At 41.0% G+C, this 19,875-nt stretch overlaps 1 protein-coding gene across 1 annotated transcript in view; it reads left to right on the forward strand.

Annotated features, from left to right (window-relative positions):
* NAA15 (N-alpha-acetyltransferase 15, NatA auxiliary subunit) overlaps positions 1–8,456 on the forward strand; it is a 37,788-nt gene extending 29,332 nt beyond the window's left edge. Inside the window, exons 15-20 of the mRNA XM_053976088.1 lie at positions 709–902; positions 2,829–2,937; positions 3,303–3,401; positions 4,103–4,246; positions 4,683–4,780; positions 6,995–8,456. Of these exons, the coding sequence (XP_053832063.1) occupies positions 709–902; positions 2,829–2,937; positions 3,303–3,401; positions 4,103–4,246; positions 4,683–4,780; positions 6,995–7,195 (845 nt within the window). The 3' untranslated portion in view covers positions 7,196–8,456. The remainder of the gene's footprint in view (positions 1–708; positions 903–2,828; positions 2,938–3,302; positions 3,402–4,102; positions 4,247–4,682; positions 4,781–6,994) is intronic.
* Positions 8,457–19,875: the final 11,419 nt, after the last annotated feature.

Raw genomic sequence — 19,875 nt, forward strand, 5'->3', positions numbered from 1 at the left:
ACACAACTCAAAGTTGGCAAATTGCAGCTTGGACTGCAAGGTAAAGTAGATGTTCTGCTGGAAATTAAACTAATGTATGCTCTTATTGTGGTTATTACAGAACAATGATGGGTTTGTAGTGAGAGTTCTGTTTCTTAAGTACAAATGTTTGTGGTATGGAATGACTGCAGAAACATGAATTCTCCTTGTGGTTTGTCCATGGAATAGGAGAGTTATGCAGATGTGCTTGGTAGTAGCTTTTTAAGCATTTTATCAGTGGGTAGAAATTTCACTAGGTAGCAACTTAAATTTTATCATCTCTTGCTTCTGATGTAAAAATGATGTTTAAATCATGTAATTTTTTTCCCCTCTAATTTCTGATTCGAGAGCAGCATAAGCAGTTATGGCTTGGGGCATCTCAAATGGTACAAATAGAGGATCCTTCATGAGAGGATCCTTTAAGAGGAATTTGTCAAGTTTTAGTATTTTTCATCTCAGTATACTATTTTAATTTCTGTCCCTCGATTCCACTAAGGAATTTGTGAATTATGAAGCATCAGCATAGCCTATAAAACAATCTATCCATAGTAAATAAGCTTTTACAAAGGTAATGGCAGCACTGCTCATTAGTAGATATGGTTTAAAAAAGGTGATGTTGTCTGACAACTGCTTGATGCTGTTAATACGAGACATCAGCGTTGTGTGGTTTTGTCCTGTGTGTGTGTACAGCAAATATGTCTGACAAGGAGCTAAAGAAGCTACGAAATAAGCAGAGAAGAGCCCAGAAGAAAGCACAACTGGAGGAGGAGAAGAAAAATGCTGAGAAGGAGAAGCAACAGAGGAATCAGAAAAAGAAGAAAGATGATGATGATGAAGAAATTGGAGGACCGAAAGAGGAACTTATCCCTGAGAAACTGGCAAAGGTGCTTACCAATGTAATAATAAAGTCTTAGAAATTTCTAGAAAATTTGTAGTGAGCACACATAAAACTTAAAAACCATTTAAATAACTTATTATTTTTTTTTGGCATGGCATTTCTTCACAGGCAGCATTTTAAAAAGAATTCTTTTCTAGGGCTAGTTCACTCTTTTATGCCCCCGATACTCTTTTGTTCGCACAGTCAGTCTGTGAAAGAGGAGACACTGAATCACAGAATGCTTTAACAAGATTTGTTTGCATATGTTTTGAATGGAGGGGGGGAAGGAATAAAGAAGCTGTAGTAGTAAATAGTAGACTAGATTGAGATGGATTTAGAGATCTGGATTAAGAAGTATAGCGAGATATAAAAGGGAGGTGACTCAGAAGACTCTTCTTTTAGGAGAAGTTATACCTGTAAGGAGCAGGAAAACACTCAAAAAATGGGAGGGAAAGATAAGAAAATTATAGAGACTGGAAAAACTAATTTATAGCAATAGTAGTATAGATTGCAAGTCTTTATAGATCCAGTATTCTAAATCTATATTCATACTGTTCACACTGAAGTGAGTTTTATTTGCTTTTGAGGGGATATTTGAAAGTTGAGTCAGTGAACTTCACTCCGTAGTCAGGAAACATGACTTAAACTTGACTAGTTATTAAGAATATTGCTGGTATTTCCGTTGTTCAGTGGTTGCAAGAAGCAGAACTAATTGCAATGCTAGTCAAGATGGAAATGCAACAGCATGTATTGAAATTGAGTTCTGGAGTAGAGGGATGTCATGGGATAGCCATGAAAAATCTAGCCAGTCCCCAAGATTATAAGGAATAATTGCAGCTATTTAATGCATTTCTTTGGCAAATCTAGTTATGTCTGTAATATACAGATGTCAATATAATATAATTCCAAATTCAATATCACAATCATGATATAGACACTTCCAAATGCAGTTGGTGCCAAAAGACCATTTTTCACATAGCTGGTCACTTGCAAATCGTTTTCCTGAAACAGCTGCCCCTGGACTTGTTTGGATATGTATCTTTGGCACTACAGGCATGGCTTTGAAATGAAGTTTTATTGGTTCCAAATAGTTATGTGCACAATGTGTATGCAAAATCAGCAGCACATAGAAGTGATGCGAGTGGTTTTTATGACAGGTGCTGTAGTTATATTTAGCAGGAAGGTGTCCATTGCGATCTTCAACTCAAGTTACATGCAACAAAATGTATCACTTCAACAATTGCTGAATTGGCACACAACAAAATTTGTATTTGCTTCTTAGAGAGTAGTTTCTGTTAATTAAAAAAAAAAAAAATTAAGGACAACTCACAGTTCTTGTTTGAGTAATCCCAAACCTCTATGTGCAAGATACTTTTCTGTAAAGAACCCTTGCAAGAATTAATTTGTGTGAAAGCTATCCATTTACTGGATTACACTAGCTGAGATCAGGAGACCTTTTTCAATATCTAATTACTTCCAGCTTGCTGTTGGTATTTTGGCTGGGACTTTAACCATGACCTGGCAGCTTTTAGGAACCTGTCTGAAGTTCACATGAGCAGAATGTCATGGGTGTTTTATCAGTCATTTACCATCACCTCAGGCCCATGTATGTAGGTTGGTGTGAGCAGCCACACTGCCCTTTTCAGTGCAGGTTCAGCTCCAGTTGTGTTCACTGCTGGTGTATGATAGAAGGAAAAGATTTGTGTCTCTATGGCCAAACGTAATTTGTAGCCATCAGAAAGCAAATATTTTGGACTTTATAGTCTGTGTTTAGACATTGAGTGAAAGTTGCAAAATTTGTAACAGAAGAGGTTCTAAGCATCTTATGCACTGCCTTAGGAGAGAAACTCTCTGATGTGACTCAGCTGGTTTTTGTTGTAGTTACTAGGTTTGAACTTTGACTTAGTTGTGTGTCACTTCCTTGAATCTGTAGGTTGAAGCACCTTTGGAAGAAGCCATTAAATTTTTAACACCCCTGAAGAATTTAGTGAAGAACAAAATAGAGACTCATCTTTTTGCCTTTGAGATTTATTTTCGAAAAGGTAGGTGAGAACACTTAATGAAAGCAACAATTTGTGATTCATAAAAGTGTGTATTGGAACTTATGCAGCAATTATTGATGAGATGTGAGGAGCCCATCCCTGCCATGACACAGAACTTTTCACTGGACCAACACGCCAGCAATGAGCAGTCTGTGAAAACCAAAGTGTGAACATTTGGTGATTATCCACTTAATTCACTGGTTAAATAGATGCATGTTATTAAAATTAGCTTTTGCGGCACACTCGGCTGTAAATTCTTCTGATCATTCTAATTTCAAACACTAAATACTCCTGTAACACAATGCAGTGATTTCCTACCACAGGCTTTGGAACACTTGTCAACACTTGTTTTTTTTTTTTTCCAGAGAAGTTCCTTCTGATGCTTCAGTCTGTGAAGAGAGCCTTTGCTATTGATTCTAGTCATCCTTGGCTTCACGAGTGTATGATTCATCTCTTCAGCAGTGGTATGTATCTGTTTGGTAGGACTCCATCTGTGGGCACTGCCAGGTCATGCCAAACCTGCAGTCATTGGTTTTTAGCACAATTAATTCAAAATATGTAAAGCATGTATTAGAAAGCTTTTTAAACAACTGATTCATGCTAAAATTAAGTCTGGTTATTATGACTGCATCTGGATTTAGGAGTCTTTCCAGTATTGCTAAGAGTTTTTAAGACTGTGACCAGTATGTGAAGGCTGAAAGAGAGGGGCAATGAAGAAATGGAAACTGCTGAGTGAGGAATGTGGCTTTTCTGCTGACAGCCTGTGTCAGCGTGCAAGGAGAGGGCTTAGAATTCTGTCCATATTGGTAAGAGTTGGAAGAAATCTCTCCCTTCCCCTGCCCCAAAGGTCACCTTTTCTGATGGGGGCTACAGAGTAGACACATTTAAGAACAGACTTTTATGACATTAACCTTTTGAGCCCAATAGGTTTTAATTAGTAAGGGGGGGAGTATATTAATGTAAAAAAGCTCTGACTTTTTCTGAGTATCAGTTAAGTGCCACAGTTAAGCTTCTTCTAACCACAATCAGTATTTACCTTTTCAAATTTCATGCATCTTCTTTTGAGATACTTTGGTAATGTAAACATGAAAAATGCTAAAATAAATACATAAATCATATTTTATTGTGATTACCTGTGTTCACCTCAGCTTCTTTTTTCCAACAGTATCTGAAAGTAAGGATCTGCCTGATGCTGTTAGAACAGTGTTAAACCAAGAAATGAATCGGCTTTTTGGAGCAACTAATCCAAAGAACTTCAATGAAGCTTTCCTTAAAAGGAACTATGACTCACTGCCACATAGGTTATCAGGTATTTTGCCTTTTTCCTTGTTCTGCCCTACTTCTGCATTTTCTGTGCTTCTCTGGCAGTGGTATCTCAGTATCAGCCCCAGTGATAAAACAATCATTCCTTTCCTCTGGAGTGCTTTTCTTCTCTATTTGTGTTTTTTTGACAACATGATTGCCAGGTTGTCTGTGGTTTTCTTTCATTTTCTCTTTGTGCTGCTGAAATGCAAACCTCTACCCTATTGTTTCTAATGTGTGCAGGATGTTTGTTTTAATGCTTTGTTTGGAGCTTCCCTTCTACCTGCTTAGGTGTCAAGCTTTATGCTCCAAGTTGGTTCCATTTTGAACTACTGCTGGAGAGTTCAGTCCCCCCTCTTCCTCATATTACCTCTATTTTATGTTTGTATATAAGATGGTTTTGCTCATCCACTGGGTAACAAGTGTTACTTTTCCTCCTGTAGCTGCCAAAATGATGTACTATTTAGATCCTTCCAGTCAGAAAAGGGCAGTGGAACTGGCAATGACCCTGGATGAATCCCTTATTAACAGAAATCTTCAGGTAATGTATTCATAAATTGTAGACAACTTCTGTTTTATCTGTGGAAGCTTTAAGCAAATTTTGGAGGCAAGAGGAAGCTGAAATAATTGCTGTGCCTTACCGTACAGAGGTTGAGTTGTGAAAGAAAAGGGTGTCAGGTTCATCTGAACTGAAATATTTAATATCCTTTTTGCACATTTAAATTAATTTAGTTTTGTGACAATAGGAAAATAGCAGCAGTGGAAGCCATATTATTGCTACAGGTAATGGGAGAACTTATTAAACTTGAGAGAATTCACAAGGCAAAAGAAAAGGTAGTAGTTTGTCTGAGCTTTGGCTGCCACACGGGCAACTGTTCACAAGAAAAGGAGTGGCACAAACTCTGGGGAGGCCTTCCATGGTCAACTTCCTGCAAGCTGTGGGAATTACCATAGGTTTGAGAAAAGCTGCATATGCACAGTTCTGCCTTAGCATGTAGTTAGGCGAAAAGCTCACCAAATTTTGAGTCTTTGCTTTATTCTGGTGGTCATGGAATAATCTCCCTGTGACACTGCCTCCATGCCCCTTTCCCCATTCCCCCACCTTCATCTGGGAGGACTTGTCAGTTCTGACTCTCAATTTACAGTAGTCTGTGCACTCAATTTTTTAGATCTACTGCAACTAAATTTGGTAAATATTTACTTTAAAATTATTCTTTTGTGGACAAAAAAAATGGAGCTTACCAAGAAACATCTCTTAGGAAATGTAGTGGCTTCAATAGAACTTTAATTGTAAAGAATTTTAAGCTCATAGCAGAATTTTTGGACCAGACAGAGGGGGGGAAAAAGGGACAATAAAGGACAATTTGCCTTGATTTGTCGACTTATTTAGGATGCTAAAGATTCAAATCTTTTCTCTATTCTAGCTGTTGCAGTATGGAACACAAACTCATGTCTTTTATAGTCGAAGTACATATTTAGCATTTTTCATAAACTTGTCTTGTTTGAGTGTTGGCTTTTGAATTTGGGTTTTCTTACTGTTTGAGTGGTCTCCAAAGAGTTTAATCTAAATTATCAATAGATTTAGAAAACAAAAATTAATTTGCCTTCTATTTGCTGGTGCCTGTGAGTGGGATTCTGGGAATTGGACTGGGGGAAGATTAAGTGTAACCAAAAATGCTTGGTTGGTTTGGAGGTGCAAACTTGGTAAGACTAGAAGAAGCTTTTAACAACTCAGCAGTGCATAAACATCCTGTACAGTGCATTGTGGTACAGCTGAAAATGCCGAGTTTAAGCATGTTTGGTGCCAACATGAAGGAAGAGTTGGACTTCTACTGAACTTCTAGATGACAAATTGAAAGTGCCCTAAAAATGGAGGATCTAAAAGGTGTTTGTTGAAAGGCATTTTTGTATGCAAGGAGATCAAAGTTATTATATTTCATTGTAATAAAGACCAGCTGTCTCGGAGCGCGCTGCAGCCATAAAACCAGACGTATTTGACCTTTGGTGGTTGCCAGTGTTACAGAGAGCAAATGTGAGGAAAAGGGGTTGTTGAGGAGAGCTCCATAACCCTGCAGCAGGAGGACAGAGCAGTTAATCCCAGTACACAGAAGAAATAAAAACTGTACTGAATGTCAGAGGAGCAGGAAAAGCCTGCCTGGCTGTGCTAATGCCTGCACACAGCCACGGGCAGGTGTTAAAAGTGGAGCTCAGCAGGTTAGTTGCTCATGGTTGGAATGCAGGCTGAAAAAAATTACGCAGGAAATCTCCTTTTTCTCTTCTAAATCATGACCAAAAATGGACAAGAAACTGCATGTATCTGAAAAATGTGGTAATATCAGTAATTTGATTTGATTGAAAGGTATGTTATGTGTTGCTGGAATGGTCAGTGTGTCCCAAGAATGGTGGGGTTCTTGGTTGCCAATTAGCAAGAATGGGTTTTTTTTAGGAAAATAAGAAACGAGTAACTGTTCATTTTACAGGTAAGATTTCTAGCTGTGTTTTAGATCCCTTTTTAGACTGCATTCTTTCAAATCAGACTACACTGGTATTTCATGCTGTGTTTAGTTAAAATGTCATTTGATGTTGAAAGGTGTGTGAGCCTTGGACAGGTCTGTGTCAGAAATACTATTTTAAATTTGTCTTGTAAGATCATTCTTATCTCAGGCAGCAGAACTGCTGTTTGAAACCTGTGTTGTGAGTGTTCAGCTGAACGTTTAAGAAACCATAACACTTCTTTATTTTTCTCTTTAATTAGACTTGTATGGAGGTATTAGAAGCTTTATGTGACGGTAGCCTTGGAGACTGTAAAGAAGCATCTGAAACTTACAGAGCAAATTGTCATAAGCTTTTCCCTTATGCTTTGGCTTTCATGCCCCCTGGATATGAAGAGGATATGAAGATCACAGTTAATGGAGATAGTTCTGCAGAACCTGAAGAACTGGCCAATGAAATATGAACAACTTTATTGCAAAAAAATGACGTTGGACCATATCTGGTGTATAATATTTTTGTCACGCACCTGCTGAATTGTTCTAACTTACACAAAGAACAGAAGGAAAAAAACCCCGTTGCCTTCAAATAGTTTTACTTTTTTTTTTTATCCTGCTGACAAAGTATATATATAAAATATCTAACATATTACTGGTTATAGGTTGTTTGGTTTCGTAAAAATTAAAAGCTGCTAAAATTGAAAAAAAGGAAAAAATAAACAATCCTTTTCCTCACCTACCCACCCATGTTTTTAAACTAATTTATATGAGACCTGGAGGTGTATAGCCCTCAGAGCAGGTGTGTGGCAGAAATATTAAATTTAAATTTGTCTTGTGAGATTACTGTTATCTCAGACAGCAAAACTGCTGTTTTAGCACTGGATTCTTTCACTGAGCACAAAGAGTTGATGGGGCTTTAGCATCTGACTGATTTTGATACGGGGGATGATTGTGTCCATAGGAAGTATGCAATGTGAATCAGAATACAGAGAGAAGCCTGCAACGTACTCGTTACGTTGGGGTGCTTGGACATACGGATATCAACCAGAATTAAGAAACATAGTGTGTTCAATAAGCTTGTTGTGTCTCTGAAATTCACTGTACACGATCAGTTTGGTGTTCTTGCACCACAGTTTTTACCTGAAGGAACCAGTTAAAATGGTCTCTCTTGGAATTAAACTTGGGGTGGGGAGGGGAGAGTCAGCATTGCTGTTCTTGAGATAAACCTATTGGCATAGGTTGGCCAAACTTTTTAAAACTGTAATGCAAGAACCAAATAAAATTATGCACTGTGATGTGGCACCAATTAGAAAGATGGCATGCATTTTTCACATAGAGTGAAAACAGAATGAGAACATACTATGGCTTGAAGTTGCAAAGAGGAAAACTCCTGACTACCATTTTGACTGATCAAGAGACTAATAGATTAAAACCTCAGCAGGCCTTGTTCACGTTATGCAGAAAAAAAAAAAAAAAAGTGCTGCAGTTTAGATACCTCTGGAACTTTTCCACAGTGTCACAGGTTTGTAATACTTGAAGCCCTACATTTATAAGAATATATTTCTTGCTCAGTTGTTTCAGGCAAGCCCAAGACTTTGTAACTTTTAAGGGGCCCAAGATTTTTTTTTCAATAACAGACCAGCTTCTTATTCCTGCAGTTACAGATGTAATTTCCTTTGTCAAACATAAGGTACCAAATATAATGCAATAAAACGTTTTGAAAAACAACTGTGTGAATACTCAAACCAATCTGTGTTGTACTTTGACAGTGAATGGGTTTGCTGGAGTGCAGCTCAGGGCTGGCTTACTGTGCTGTCCAGTCATGCTAACAATGTCACTGCTGATGATGGGTGGTCATTGAGCATAAAGTGCAAATGCATTCTATGTAAATACTGAATGTCTGGGACGTCCTATAACACAATGCTTTGCTACTCAGCTTTTAAGTTCCACCAGTGTTAGGATGAATTTTGTTTCCACGTCAAGCTTCAGTCTCTTAAGTCTACTGTGTTAATAATATAGATAAGTACTCAAATGTTTTCTTTTGTAGGCTCATCATATAAAACAGAGCAGAAATAAACTACAGCTTACAAAGTGAGTGCCTTCTTTGCTGCAGGAGTTCAGTTACAGAGTATCTGTTTTGTGGATACACAGCCTTCCTCTTCCACATAATGGAATTCAGTGATTGACATGTACAGTCAAGAGATCCCAGAAGACTTATGGGGGTTTGTAGTTTTCTATCTGTCAGAACAACAGGCTTTTCTTTGTTGTGTCTTCAGCTCCACTTTCTTTTCGTGGTTAGCCTGTCCTGGTGTATGTTTGCAGTATAGTTCCCCTCAGAAGTGTGGGTTGCTGTATTTGTATATCTAACCTGCTGGGCTTTTAGGGACTAAAATACCTACAGAGCCTTTAACTGACTCTAGTATTGCTGTCTTGATCTCAGTTGTTTCTGCAGCCTGAGATACTTGGACTGTATGTCTTCTGCAACTCCTGGAGATGGTTCAGTCTTGCCTACACAAGCTGCAGGCTTTTGTCCTTGCCTCTTGAGTACTGCTGCCCATTTCTTGGCTGCTGATGCTTAAGCTGGAGGCAGATAAGTGCTCGTAACAGATTGTGAATTGCATCAAGCAAATTCTCTTTTTTCTAGATACTGGGGGTTTTGGTTGTTGCCTGTAAATGGGATTATTTCCTTTACTTTTTCGCTGCCTGTTTTTGCATTGAAATGGATGAACTAAAAGCTGGAAGTTACTCATTATCTTTAATTGTGCAAATGGGGAAGAGGATGCTTCAGTGGGCCTTCCAGAAGTCTTCATCTACGCATCTATTTTGATTTCCCTAAAGACACTTCATAACCTTGCTGAAAGACATACACACTGCTTCAGAGATGGTGCTTCTGGATTAAAGAGGTTACTCATCCCCTTCCAGAGACTGCAAGCCCAGGACAGGAAACTAAGCCAAGAGTTTGCCTGAAAATGGAGGTTCTATAATTGGCAAAGAAACTGTTATTCCATCATCTTCACATCTGTCCTGTTAGATGCAAGGCTGACTTCTGAGGAAGAGCTTTTAAGAGCTGGAAATGAAGTTGAAATCCAGTGCAGTGAGTCTTCTTGGGTAGCACAGAGTGCTGTGCTGCACTGGAAGCTTTCCTTTGTGTGCTGAGATCCAAAATTGTAATCACCGGTGCTCGGCTGCCAGAGCAGGCGAGCAGGGAATGCAGCTGTGGTCAGTGACCTAGAGCATTGGCATGCCACAATTGAGTTTGATTCTTCATGATTTTCACTGGAGAAGGAGAATGTCACCATCAGTGGAGCCACTGGTGATGACACATGATACGGGTATCTTTCCTAGGGACAAAAGAAGTTCAGACAATAAATTTTGCCTGGATAAGAGAAGATAGTGCACGTTGCATGAAGCAATGCCAGAGTTATTCATGGGTTTAAATTGTAGGGAACTGGAAGTTGCGGTTTTCCCTGTGATGGTGGGTGAGGTATTTGCTTCCTCCATGTAGAGACCAAAGCATGCAGGCACATGTGTGAACAAGCAGGTAGAATAGCCTCAAACTTACCTATTCAGTAATTAATTTCTTTGCATATTAAATGCCTTAAAAGCTATATTAGACTTTTTTTTTTTTTTTTTTTTTTTTTTTTTTTTTTTTTTTTTTGGTAGCGTTCTTAATATTTGCATGTTCATGGGGGAAGGCTTGTCCTGATGCTGTGTCAGCCTGAACAGAGAGGGAAGTTTGTCACCCAGGTTTTCCCCTAGCATGGGGAGCAAATTCCAAGTTTCCTAGAGAGCTCTCTAGGGCTAGGTGAGGTGTTTATGATCAGCCTGTTAAATCTTCCTTTAGCATTTGGATTTGCAAGGTCTGGAGGTGCTGCAGCCATAACAGTGGACTCTGGAAGTTGGTGTAGAAACTCACAGATTGAATTGTGTTTTCCCTGAAAGAAAACACCCATGAGGGCAGGGGGAGATCAGGCCTGAGGAGCCAGAGGTGCAAATACAATTTCAGTATCATGTGAGCAACATAAATAAGAAGAATTAAAGTCCCTGTCTAATGTTGATGCCTTTGGGGGTTGGAGCACTGGTGCCATCATTCCTGCAGCATTCACATGTTGTTGCCACAGTTCTGTTTTGGACACGTATTACTAATGCCAACAAAACCACTTGATACCATAATCCAGCTCAATAGACCCAGATAAAATTGTATTTTTTCCCTTTTTGTGATTGCTTTAACTGTTTTTCTAAGTGTTCTGTACAGAGTATCTAGCTAGCTTTGAAATCTTTTCCCCTAAGGAATTTTGCTTTACAAATGCCATTTTTCCCGAAGTGTAATGTAAAATAGCTTGAACTATGTGGAAGTCAGAGTTACGCTCATGTGGTAACACAGTGCTTTGGGGTCCTGTGAAGGAAAATGGTGCAAATGTAGTGTAATTAGATGGTTGTATGAGTAATTGATTTGAGCCATCTATAAACTCATTAATGAAAGGTCAAGTTCCAGTTGGAGGAAAGTGGTTGCGGAGCTTGGGGGAAAGGCTCTTGCTTCCAGGAGCCTTCCAGTTATCAGCTGTCCTGGGATGAAGTGAGGCTTCTACAAAACCTCTGGCCGTGCCGTCATGATTATATTTCCTGGAAATTAAAGCTGCAGTCTACAAACACTAATTTTAATGGCTGTGTTGGGCAGAGACACTTTCCAGGAGCATACAGCCAGCAGTGGGAATGGCAAGGAGCGACCGATAGAGCAGCTCGCCAAAAGAAGACTGAAGTGAGGTATAAGGAGGTGGCATAATAGAAATTCCATTTTAGATTAAATATAAAATGGCTTTTTTATTGCTAGGAAGATGACTGGAGCTGTAAATACTATAAAAGCAGTCTTCCCATGCCAAGGAAGCTGTAAATGTGTATTCTGGAGTGGTACAAGCAAAACCAGTAGTATGTTCACAAAGACTAGCTTTGTATGTTACTCTTCATGCAAATTGTGGCAGAAAACTGGAAGGACAAAAATTGTCCACTTTATGAGACACAATATCAAAGAGTTTGTAATATTGCAAGAGAAGAGTTGCTACAAAATCTAAAGCATCTTAGAATAGCTTCCCTAAGATGTTTGTTTTAATTAAAAGTGTTAAACCTGCTAACTGTTCATAATGAAAGACAAAGAAGTACTTTCACAAAATATTTCTGCCTGGCACTGCCCATTCAATATCTACCTCTACTAGTCCTAGTCTAGTTTGGCTACTGCAGAATTTTAGCCATTTAGCATAAAACTTATGAAAAAGTGTCATTTACCTGGTTGGTGAATGTATGATGATGGATAACATTTAGTTTTAAACTGTAATGCAATAAACTACAAAGTTAGTGATTAAATCCTGTTGTTGGTTCAGTGCAGCAGCATATTTATTGCTTCATTGCTGATCCGTTCAAAAAAAAAATCTTTATTATAAACTCCACCAAGTTACTTGCAATTGTACTGGGATTTGCTTTCCCTTCCAGCCTTCCTAACTGGTTGACAATGTTGTACTGTGTTTTTACGCTCTTCTCTGGTGGTAGCAAATATCAAAACTAGCAGGAAGTCAATCAAAGAATAAAAATGCTGAGTTCTGTTTGTAAATGAGTGCTACTGTTTCCTTGTAGGGTTCAGTGTCCTCCTTGGATTACAGCTTTGTAATAAGGGATCCCTTGGCCAGTTCCCTTAATTCCCCTTGTCTTCTTCCAGACTGATCGGCTGTTGATGGGGGTGCAGCTCTCAAAAAAGGAAAAACAGGTCTGTAGAAAAAGGCTGTGATTCCCTTTGGAGTCAGGCTGGAAAAGAACCACCTTGGCAAGGACCTGTCTATCCTAGCCCAGAAACTAACTCTATGTACACCAAAAAAAAATCATCCTTCGATCTCTCAGGCTACTAAGAGCCAATATGGGATTTGGATAAATGGGTGTCCAGAGGCAAGCTGAATGAAGAAGCATTTGCTGTTTTCCTCAGATACAATTTTTGGGGATTAGATAAAATAAGGCTTCTCTTCCCCACCCATAAGCCCTCCTGATCCCAAAGTTTTCCTGATTCAGTGTCCCAGAGTATCTTGCGATTTTAATCAATTAGCTTGCAAAATAATGTGATGATGCTGACAAATTGTAGTAAAAGTAGCTAAGCAGACTGGTGATACTGCAATATAGGAACCTACAGTGTGTTGTGCACCTGGCATTTCAGATTACCTAGAAAAAAACTGTTCATTAATTACTGTGTGTAATGAATAACAGCTCTGATTAACCCTGTCTGCAGGGAGCGCCAGGGCTGCAGCACTTGGCTGTGGATCCCTGAAGGGATGGCAGCAATATCCTCATATTCACCCCTTTGGATGGGGAAGGGCAGCTTGTTGCAAGAAGGGCTCCTTTGCACAGATTGTGCCCTACTGAAAACCACCACCCCTGAAAAATAGCATCCCTTCCTTGTCCACGTTCTCATAACTTCATTGTTCTTCTTTGGGAGGGAAAGGGCATTTGCGCTGGGAAACTGCCTGCCTTGAACTTTCCATCATTTGAAACTGCCCCCTTCCATTCCTGGGAACAGCTCCTCATGATTTGAACCCCAGATCTATGAGGAGCTAAGGTAGCCTGGCAGCTTAGGCATTATTTTATCTGCATAAATACCTCAGTTTTGGCTTTCCATCAGTACCCCTCCCCTCCATCAGGTATAAAAGATCTTCCTACCTTGTCATTATGCTTCTGCAATCTGTTCTGAAGGCCCCGTTTGCAGTAGCAGAAAGAAAACAGCTCTCTGTGGCCCCTCTTGTCCCTCAAAATGCAGAAGTGCATGCAAAGTGCCCTTTATTCCAAATTTGCTTTCATGGAGCAAACCCAAGGGATGTGTAAATGCCTTTTCTTAGAGGGAAGTAAATGGGGAGCAGTGATGTGGCTCGTGCAACAAGACTGGCATTTCCATGGTAAATGCAAGTGGTGGGTTTGTGGGGGCTCTTTCAGTGTCTGGTATTTTCTCCTGAACTTCCCAAAACCAAGAGCCAAGGCCCCATTCTAAGAGGACCACAGAGATGTCCCTGAAGGTAGGAACAGTTTTGTTCCCCTGCATGTATTTGGTAAGATTTTATTGCAAAAATATGAAGCTGTAAATCAGACATTCCTTATAGTCTATTAAGCTGCTTTTATTAATTATTTGCTATTTTTTCTTACAGTTGTCTTTATAATCCACAAGAATTTTTATAAAATTTTAGGAAAATTTTGGCTTCTGACTGTTTACATCGTGCATTTCAAGTATTTCTTTTCCTCACTGGACTCATCAAACATTCACAATTCTGCATCTCACTTCACTTGCAGTATCAGTCAAATGTCTTAGTGAAATGTAACTCTTTGAGCTGGGGGAAAAAAAATCCAATCTTTGCTTTATTGAAGAGTGAACTTGTTTGTTCTTCTGAATTCTTGTTTTGTCACCTGATGAGCACCTTATCCACCATGTCCTTTATGTTCTGTTTAATACTGCAGGACCCTGCTGGCACTGAAACCATCCTGCCTTTTCTAAATTATTGACAGGTACAAAAATTGCATACAAGCTATGTGAAAAACGTATGGTGACCTAAATTTACCTAAATGGAGGAAAAGCCTTGTGCTGCAGCTAAGCTGAAGCTGAGGAGGCAAATTGAGCTCAGTGCCAGGCTGCAGGCACTGGCTGTTGCCAAATGTTAAGAAAAGACTGAGGCCACTGGAATAAGTAATAAACAAGCAGTATTTATCCTTATTTATAAGGCTTATACTCTGAATACAGTAAAAAAAAGTGTATAAATCTGATATCTGAAAGGACATCTTAGCAAACCGTCAGGAAAATAAGCTTTTGTCTCATACCTATGTATATTATCAAATGCATGGGCCCCATCAGTTTTGGGGATTTTTTTTTTTTCTTTTTCTACATACATATAAATTGTTCTTCCTAATGAGATCATAGTACTTTCAATAGCACGAATACATCCTAGTATTTGCTTTTGAATATTCCCTCACCTGTGACCCTCTCAAAAAGCAGATATTTGTGGCTGACACCTTGAAGACTGAGTGTCCTGGGTGCAGTGTACCAGTACTGCTATGGGGATATTTTGGATTTGTGCTGAACACAGGGTTGATAACACAGAGATGTTTTCGTTATTGCTGAGCAGGGCTTACACAGAGCCAAGGCCTTTTCTGCTTTTCCTGCTGCCACACTGGTGAGGAAGCTGGGAGAGTTTGGGAGAGTGGGAGGAGACACAGCCCGGACAGGTGAGCCCAAGTGACCAAAGGGATATTCCAGACCATGTGACATCATGCTCACTATAAAGTGAGGAGAAGAGGGAAAGGGGGGCACATTTGGAGTCTTCCCAAATGTATTGGTTTTGCACAGCCTGGTTTTTGGTAGCAGGGGGGGCCACAGAGGTGGCTCCTGTGGAAAGCTCCTGGAAGCTTCCCACTATGTCCAGCAGAGCCAATCTCTGATGGCTCTGAAGATGGACCTGCTGCTGGCCAAAACTGGGCCAAGGAGAGAGGTTGGCAACTCCACTGTGATGACATATTTAAGAAGAAAATCAAAACAAAGTCATGAGGTTTTTCTCCTAGTCAGGGAAGAGGAGGAGGAGGTGAGAACATGTGAAGGAAAACAACATGGAGACACCAAGGTCAGTAGAAGGAAGGGAAGGAGGTGCTCCAGGTGCTGGAGTTGAGATTCCTCTGCAGGTTGTGGTGAGACCATGGCGAAGCAGCTGTGCCCCTGCAGCCCCTGGGGATCCATGGGGAATGCAGAGATCCACCCACAGCCCCTGGGCATCCATGGGGAATGCAGAGATCCACCCACAGCCCCTGGGGATCCATGGGGAATGCAGAGATCCACCCACAGCCCATGGGGATCCATGGGGAATGCAGAGATCCACCAGCAGCCCCTGGGGATCCATGGGGAATGCAGAGATCCACCCACAGCCCCTGGGGATCCATGGGGAATGCAGAGATCCACCAGCAGCCCATGGGGGAGGTGCCCTCACCAGTGGGAGAGCCTGGAGGAGGCTCTGGTCCACTGGGAGACCTGGTGGAGAGAGGATTTTTAGGAGGACTGTGTGCCTGTGGCAGGGACTCGCATTGCAGCAGTTTTGGGAGGACTGCTGCTTGTGAGATTTGGAGCCATGCTGGAGAAGTTTGTGGAGAACTGTCTCCCCCACAGTCTCACAGGGGAAAGACTCCTCTCCCAGAGCAGTGGAGGAAAATCTCAGTGATGAACTGACCAAGAGACTGCCCTGTCTCCCTGAGCTGTCGGTGGGAAACAGGGAGGGGCTGGAGGCAAATGGTGTTTTAAGGGCTTGTTTTACTTCTCCTTATTCTCCTCTGATTCTGTTAGTAAGAAATTCACTTTGCAACCTTAATTTGAGCCTGTTTTGCCCTTGAAGTGTCTCTCCCAGGACTTATCTCAACTCATGAGCCCTTTGTTAGCTTTTTTCTCTGTCCTCTGCCCGGCTGTGGCAGAGTGAGTGAGCGACTCTCACGGGTGCCTGGTGTTGGGCCAATGTCAAATCATGCCAAGTTACCTGCTCAGCTCTCCAGAGATAGCTGAACAGCTGCCTGCCCATGGGAAAGCAGGGAATTCATTCCTTCTTTTGCTTTGCTTGTGTGTGTGGCTTTTCCTTTCCCTATTAAACTGTCTTTATCTCAACCCACGGGTTTTCAGGTTTTTACTGCTCTGATTCTCTCCCTGATCCTTTTGGATCTCTGGGAGCAGCTCTCTGGGACTTGGTGGCTGCCTGGGGTGAAACTGTGACAGTATGTATTTTTATTCAATGCCTTAGTTGAAATCACAGTAGGACTATGCCCTGCATTACAAGAGTGAGCCTGGGAAAAGATGGAAAGCTTATTCTTGCAGAAATGAGTAACAAAACCACACCCTGAGATTAAACTGTTGGAAGAAAAACCTGTTACCAGATAATAAAATGCATAATATATCCTTACTTTAAGGTCTTGTGAGTCAAGGTCTCAACATGAAGGCAAATCACAATACAGCTGGGTTTGTTTGCTGCCTGGGGATGATTTACTGGGGCATTGGTGCACACAGGTAAATATAGAAGCCTTGTGGCATTTGATGACCCTTTGGGTCATGCAGACAACCCTTAACACAGCACGTACAGCTATAGAGAAAGCAAGGAAACAGTTTTTGGTTGATCACACACTTTGCTGCTCACTGGCAGTCTGCAGCTCTGCTGTCAGGGTGCTCCCTGCTCTTTCTGATTCCCCTTGGATGAGCCATCCCACCAGGGCAGAGGGCATGGCCAGCACCAGGACATGCAGGCAGTGCTGCTACAGGGCTGGGGTGTGTGAGGAGCCCTGGTTGCTGCGCCGAGCTCTTGGTGCAGAAATTACTGAGTTGTCACATCAGCTCGTTCCAGGCATGCAATGAGGAAGACATCCAAGCACAGACCAGAAATGGGAAAGGTTTTGTTGCTTTTAATTTTCAGAAAACCTTTTTGGTTTATTGTTTTGACAAGAATAAGGGCGTGGAAGTGAATATGAAAGGCACATTCTGGTAACTGGCAGTAAAGCAGCTGTGTCAAAACTTCATTTCAGTGCAAAGATAGATTCCCATCTCTTAAAAAGCTGCTCCAACATTTCTGCCATCTGTATTTTGTCATAAAGGAACGTGTGGGGAGAGGTTTCAAACTCTCCTTAAAACTTGCAGAGTCAAGTCTTGCAATAGTAGAACTTTTCCTTGCAAAAGCACAGGACTGTTTCCTGCAAAAATGGAGGATGTGAAGCGTCACACCAAAGCCCCACAAGAAGTCAGAGGTACAGTATCTCTGGAAAACTTAAAAAAAAAAGCTTTAAAGAGACTCTAAAAGCATTTTTAAACTACTTGTCATTAAATCACCTGGAAGCTTTTTGATCAGAAAAAAACAAGTAAATGAGACAGCCTTAGACTTACACTTTTCCCCCCTAATTTGTTCCTTGACTTAGAACCTAGTAGATGCAATTTTAAGATATTGAACACTCTGCATTTTCATGGGACTAACATATTCCTTCAGGAGACAGCAGAAATAACTATTCTTGAAATGCTAAGCAAGTCCAGAGACTTGCAACTATTTTCAGAATCCCCTTTCTTGGAAAATTCTACATCTGCTAAATAAAAATAGCTGTGAATTTAGGCTCTTATGTGTTCATTCACTGAGCACATCTGAGGAGTGCATTAAAAGTACTTGTCCTTGCAAAAGAAGAAAACCAAAAGCTTTTTCAAAAGCTTTTATAGCAAGAAGCATTTTAAATTTATTCTGTGACAATAAATAAATTCAATTCTCTTTGCTGGTTTCCAAATATATTAGAAAGGAAAAGGAATATCCAGAAATAGTCTGTGCTGGATGAAATGTAAGGATCTAATCAACATCTTTATTCCTTCAAGTATAGCAGCAGTGATGAAATTTCCAGTGTCACACTGAAATAGCTCACATAAAAGCGTCCACATCTGAGACAAAATTTAAACTCTCAGGTTTAAATGAGGTTATTTACTCTAAGTCTATTTTTTCAGGGGCCAGCTGTATTTCCCGTGAAGGAGGTTCTGTCTGTCTCAGGGCTAACAAAACAGGAACTATGGTGGCTGTTGGCAGTATCGTGAGGCAAATTCACAGGCAAGATTTTCGGGTGCTCATTTAAAAATAGCTGAGTACTAAAGACTAGGAATGCCCTCAGCCACTAGGTGGGGTGTTGATTCTGCCATTTAAATCCTGACTGTTGAAATAAAAGAAGCTAAGAGCTGTTGAAGAGCTCGGATCTAATTCTGATTCACTTTGGCCCCCCTGGTATAACCCAGAACAAAGCTGTTGGCCTGTGAACAGCTGTTTAAACTCACCTTTTTTAGGCAGAGCCCAAATCAGAGTACCCCCCCACTACAATTAGCATTTCTCTAATTCTTCGATCATTGGGCTTATAGAGATGGGCTTGCTTCTGCTTCCTCTCCTTAGCCAAAACACATTTTGCATTCTGGGTGCAAGAAGGAACAGTTCTGTGCAAGGGACAGTAGGAACCCGAGGGTGGTACAACCTCCTCCCCCCACCCTCTAATCTCCCTTCGATAAAATTACTCCTCTTCTTTGACACAATGAATTATTTGAAATCATAAATGGAATCACCCTGTCTCAGAAGAGGATGACAGGGTGGAGGAGCATCTTTACAGTCTTAGGGATTGGTCCAAGAGAGATGGAAAGGGAGTGCCAAAAACTAAGATGGGCACTGTAACTGAAGTTGCTCTGAACTCTGGATATTTTAATTTTTAAATTTAGTCTAGTCTCTTGTTTTTATACGAGTAATAATGGGTTGCTCAAAACACTCCTATAACTATGTGACAGCTGATCTTTAGGATCTCAGGATCATTTATTATTTGTGCAGGCAGAAACCCCAAGTGGTCAGGGGCACAATAAGGAAAATGTCACCACTCTGTGGATCCCAACAATGCTCCCTTGATCCTCTCCAGCTGGTCTTCTTGGTGGTGAAGGTCCTCCCAAAAAACATGGAATCTGATGGGTTAATATCTGCTCAGGCCAGGTAGGGAAATCCAGGCACCTGCCTGGGGGGGGGGAGTTTGTCATTGTCCCTTACAATAGATTCTGGGTTTTTTGCATCACCTGCAGCGCTGTGGTGCCAGGTTTCAGGAATGACTCGGGGGGCACTTTGGGGGGGCCTTTCATGGATTAAGGCACCCCCTCAGCTGCCTCTCACGGGAATGTCCCACTGGGGGCTCCACAGCCAGTTTGTGGAAGGGGGGATGGGTTCCCTGCCCCTGAGCAGAGGTTCCAACACACCCAAACCTCCTCCCCCTATATCAGTTGGGGTCAAATCTGGGCAAACCTGCTCCCAGCAAAGGGGTCTGTGGGCCTCCCCCACCCCGAAGCAAGCCAGGGATGATTCTTAGCATGGCAGCTGCGTTTGGCTCACATTCTTTTCCTTGTTGGCTCATTTGTTTCAGGTGATTGAAGAATGGGTTTTCCCTTTATCTAATCTCAGCAGTTTGACTATCAGTCCAAAGTCCCAGTGAGGTATCTCCAGGGAGGCTTCTTTGGTTGTAGCTTCTTTACACGGTTTTTGTTATAATGAGCAAAACTTTATATCAATGTTTGAGGCATGAACTACTTCAGTCTCTGACACCATGTCATCTGCAAAAACCGGAT

The sequence above is a fragment of the Vidua macroura genome, chromosome 4 (assembly GCF_024509145.1).
Source record: "Vidua macroura isolate BioBank_ID:100142 chromosome 4, ASM2450914v1, whole genome shotgun sequence".
NCBI classification, from domain to species: domain Eukaryota; kingdom Metazoa; phylum Chordata; class Aves; order Passeriformes; family Viduidae; genus Vidua; species Vidua macroura.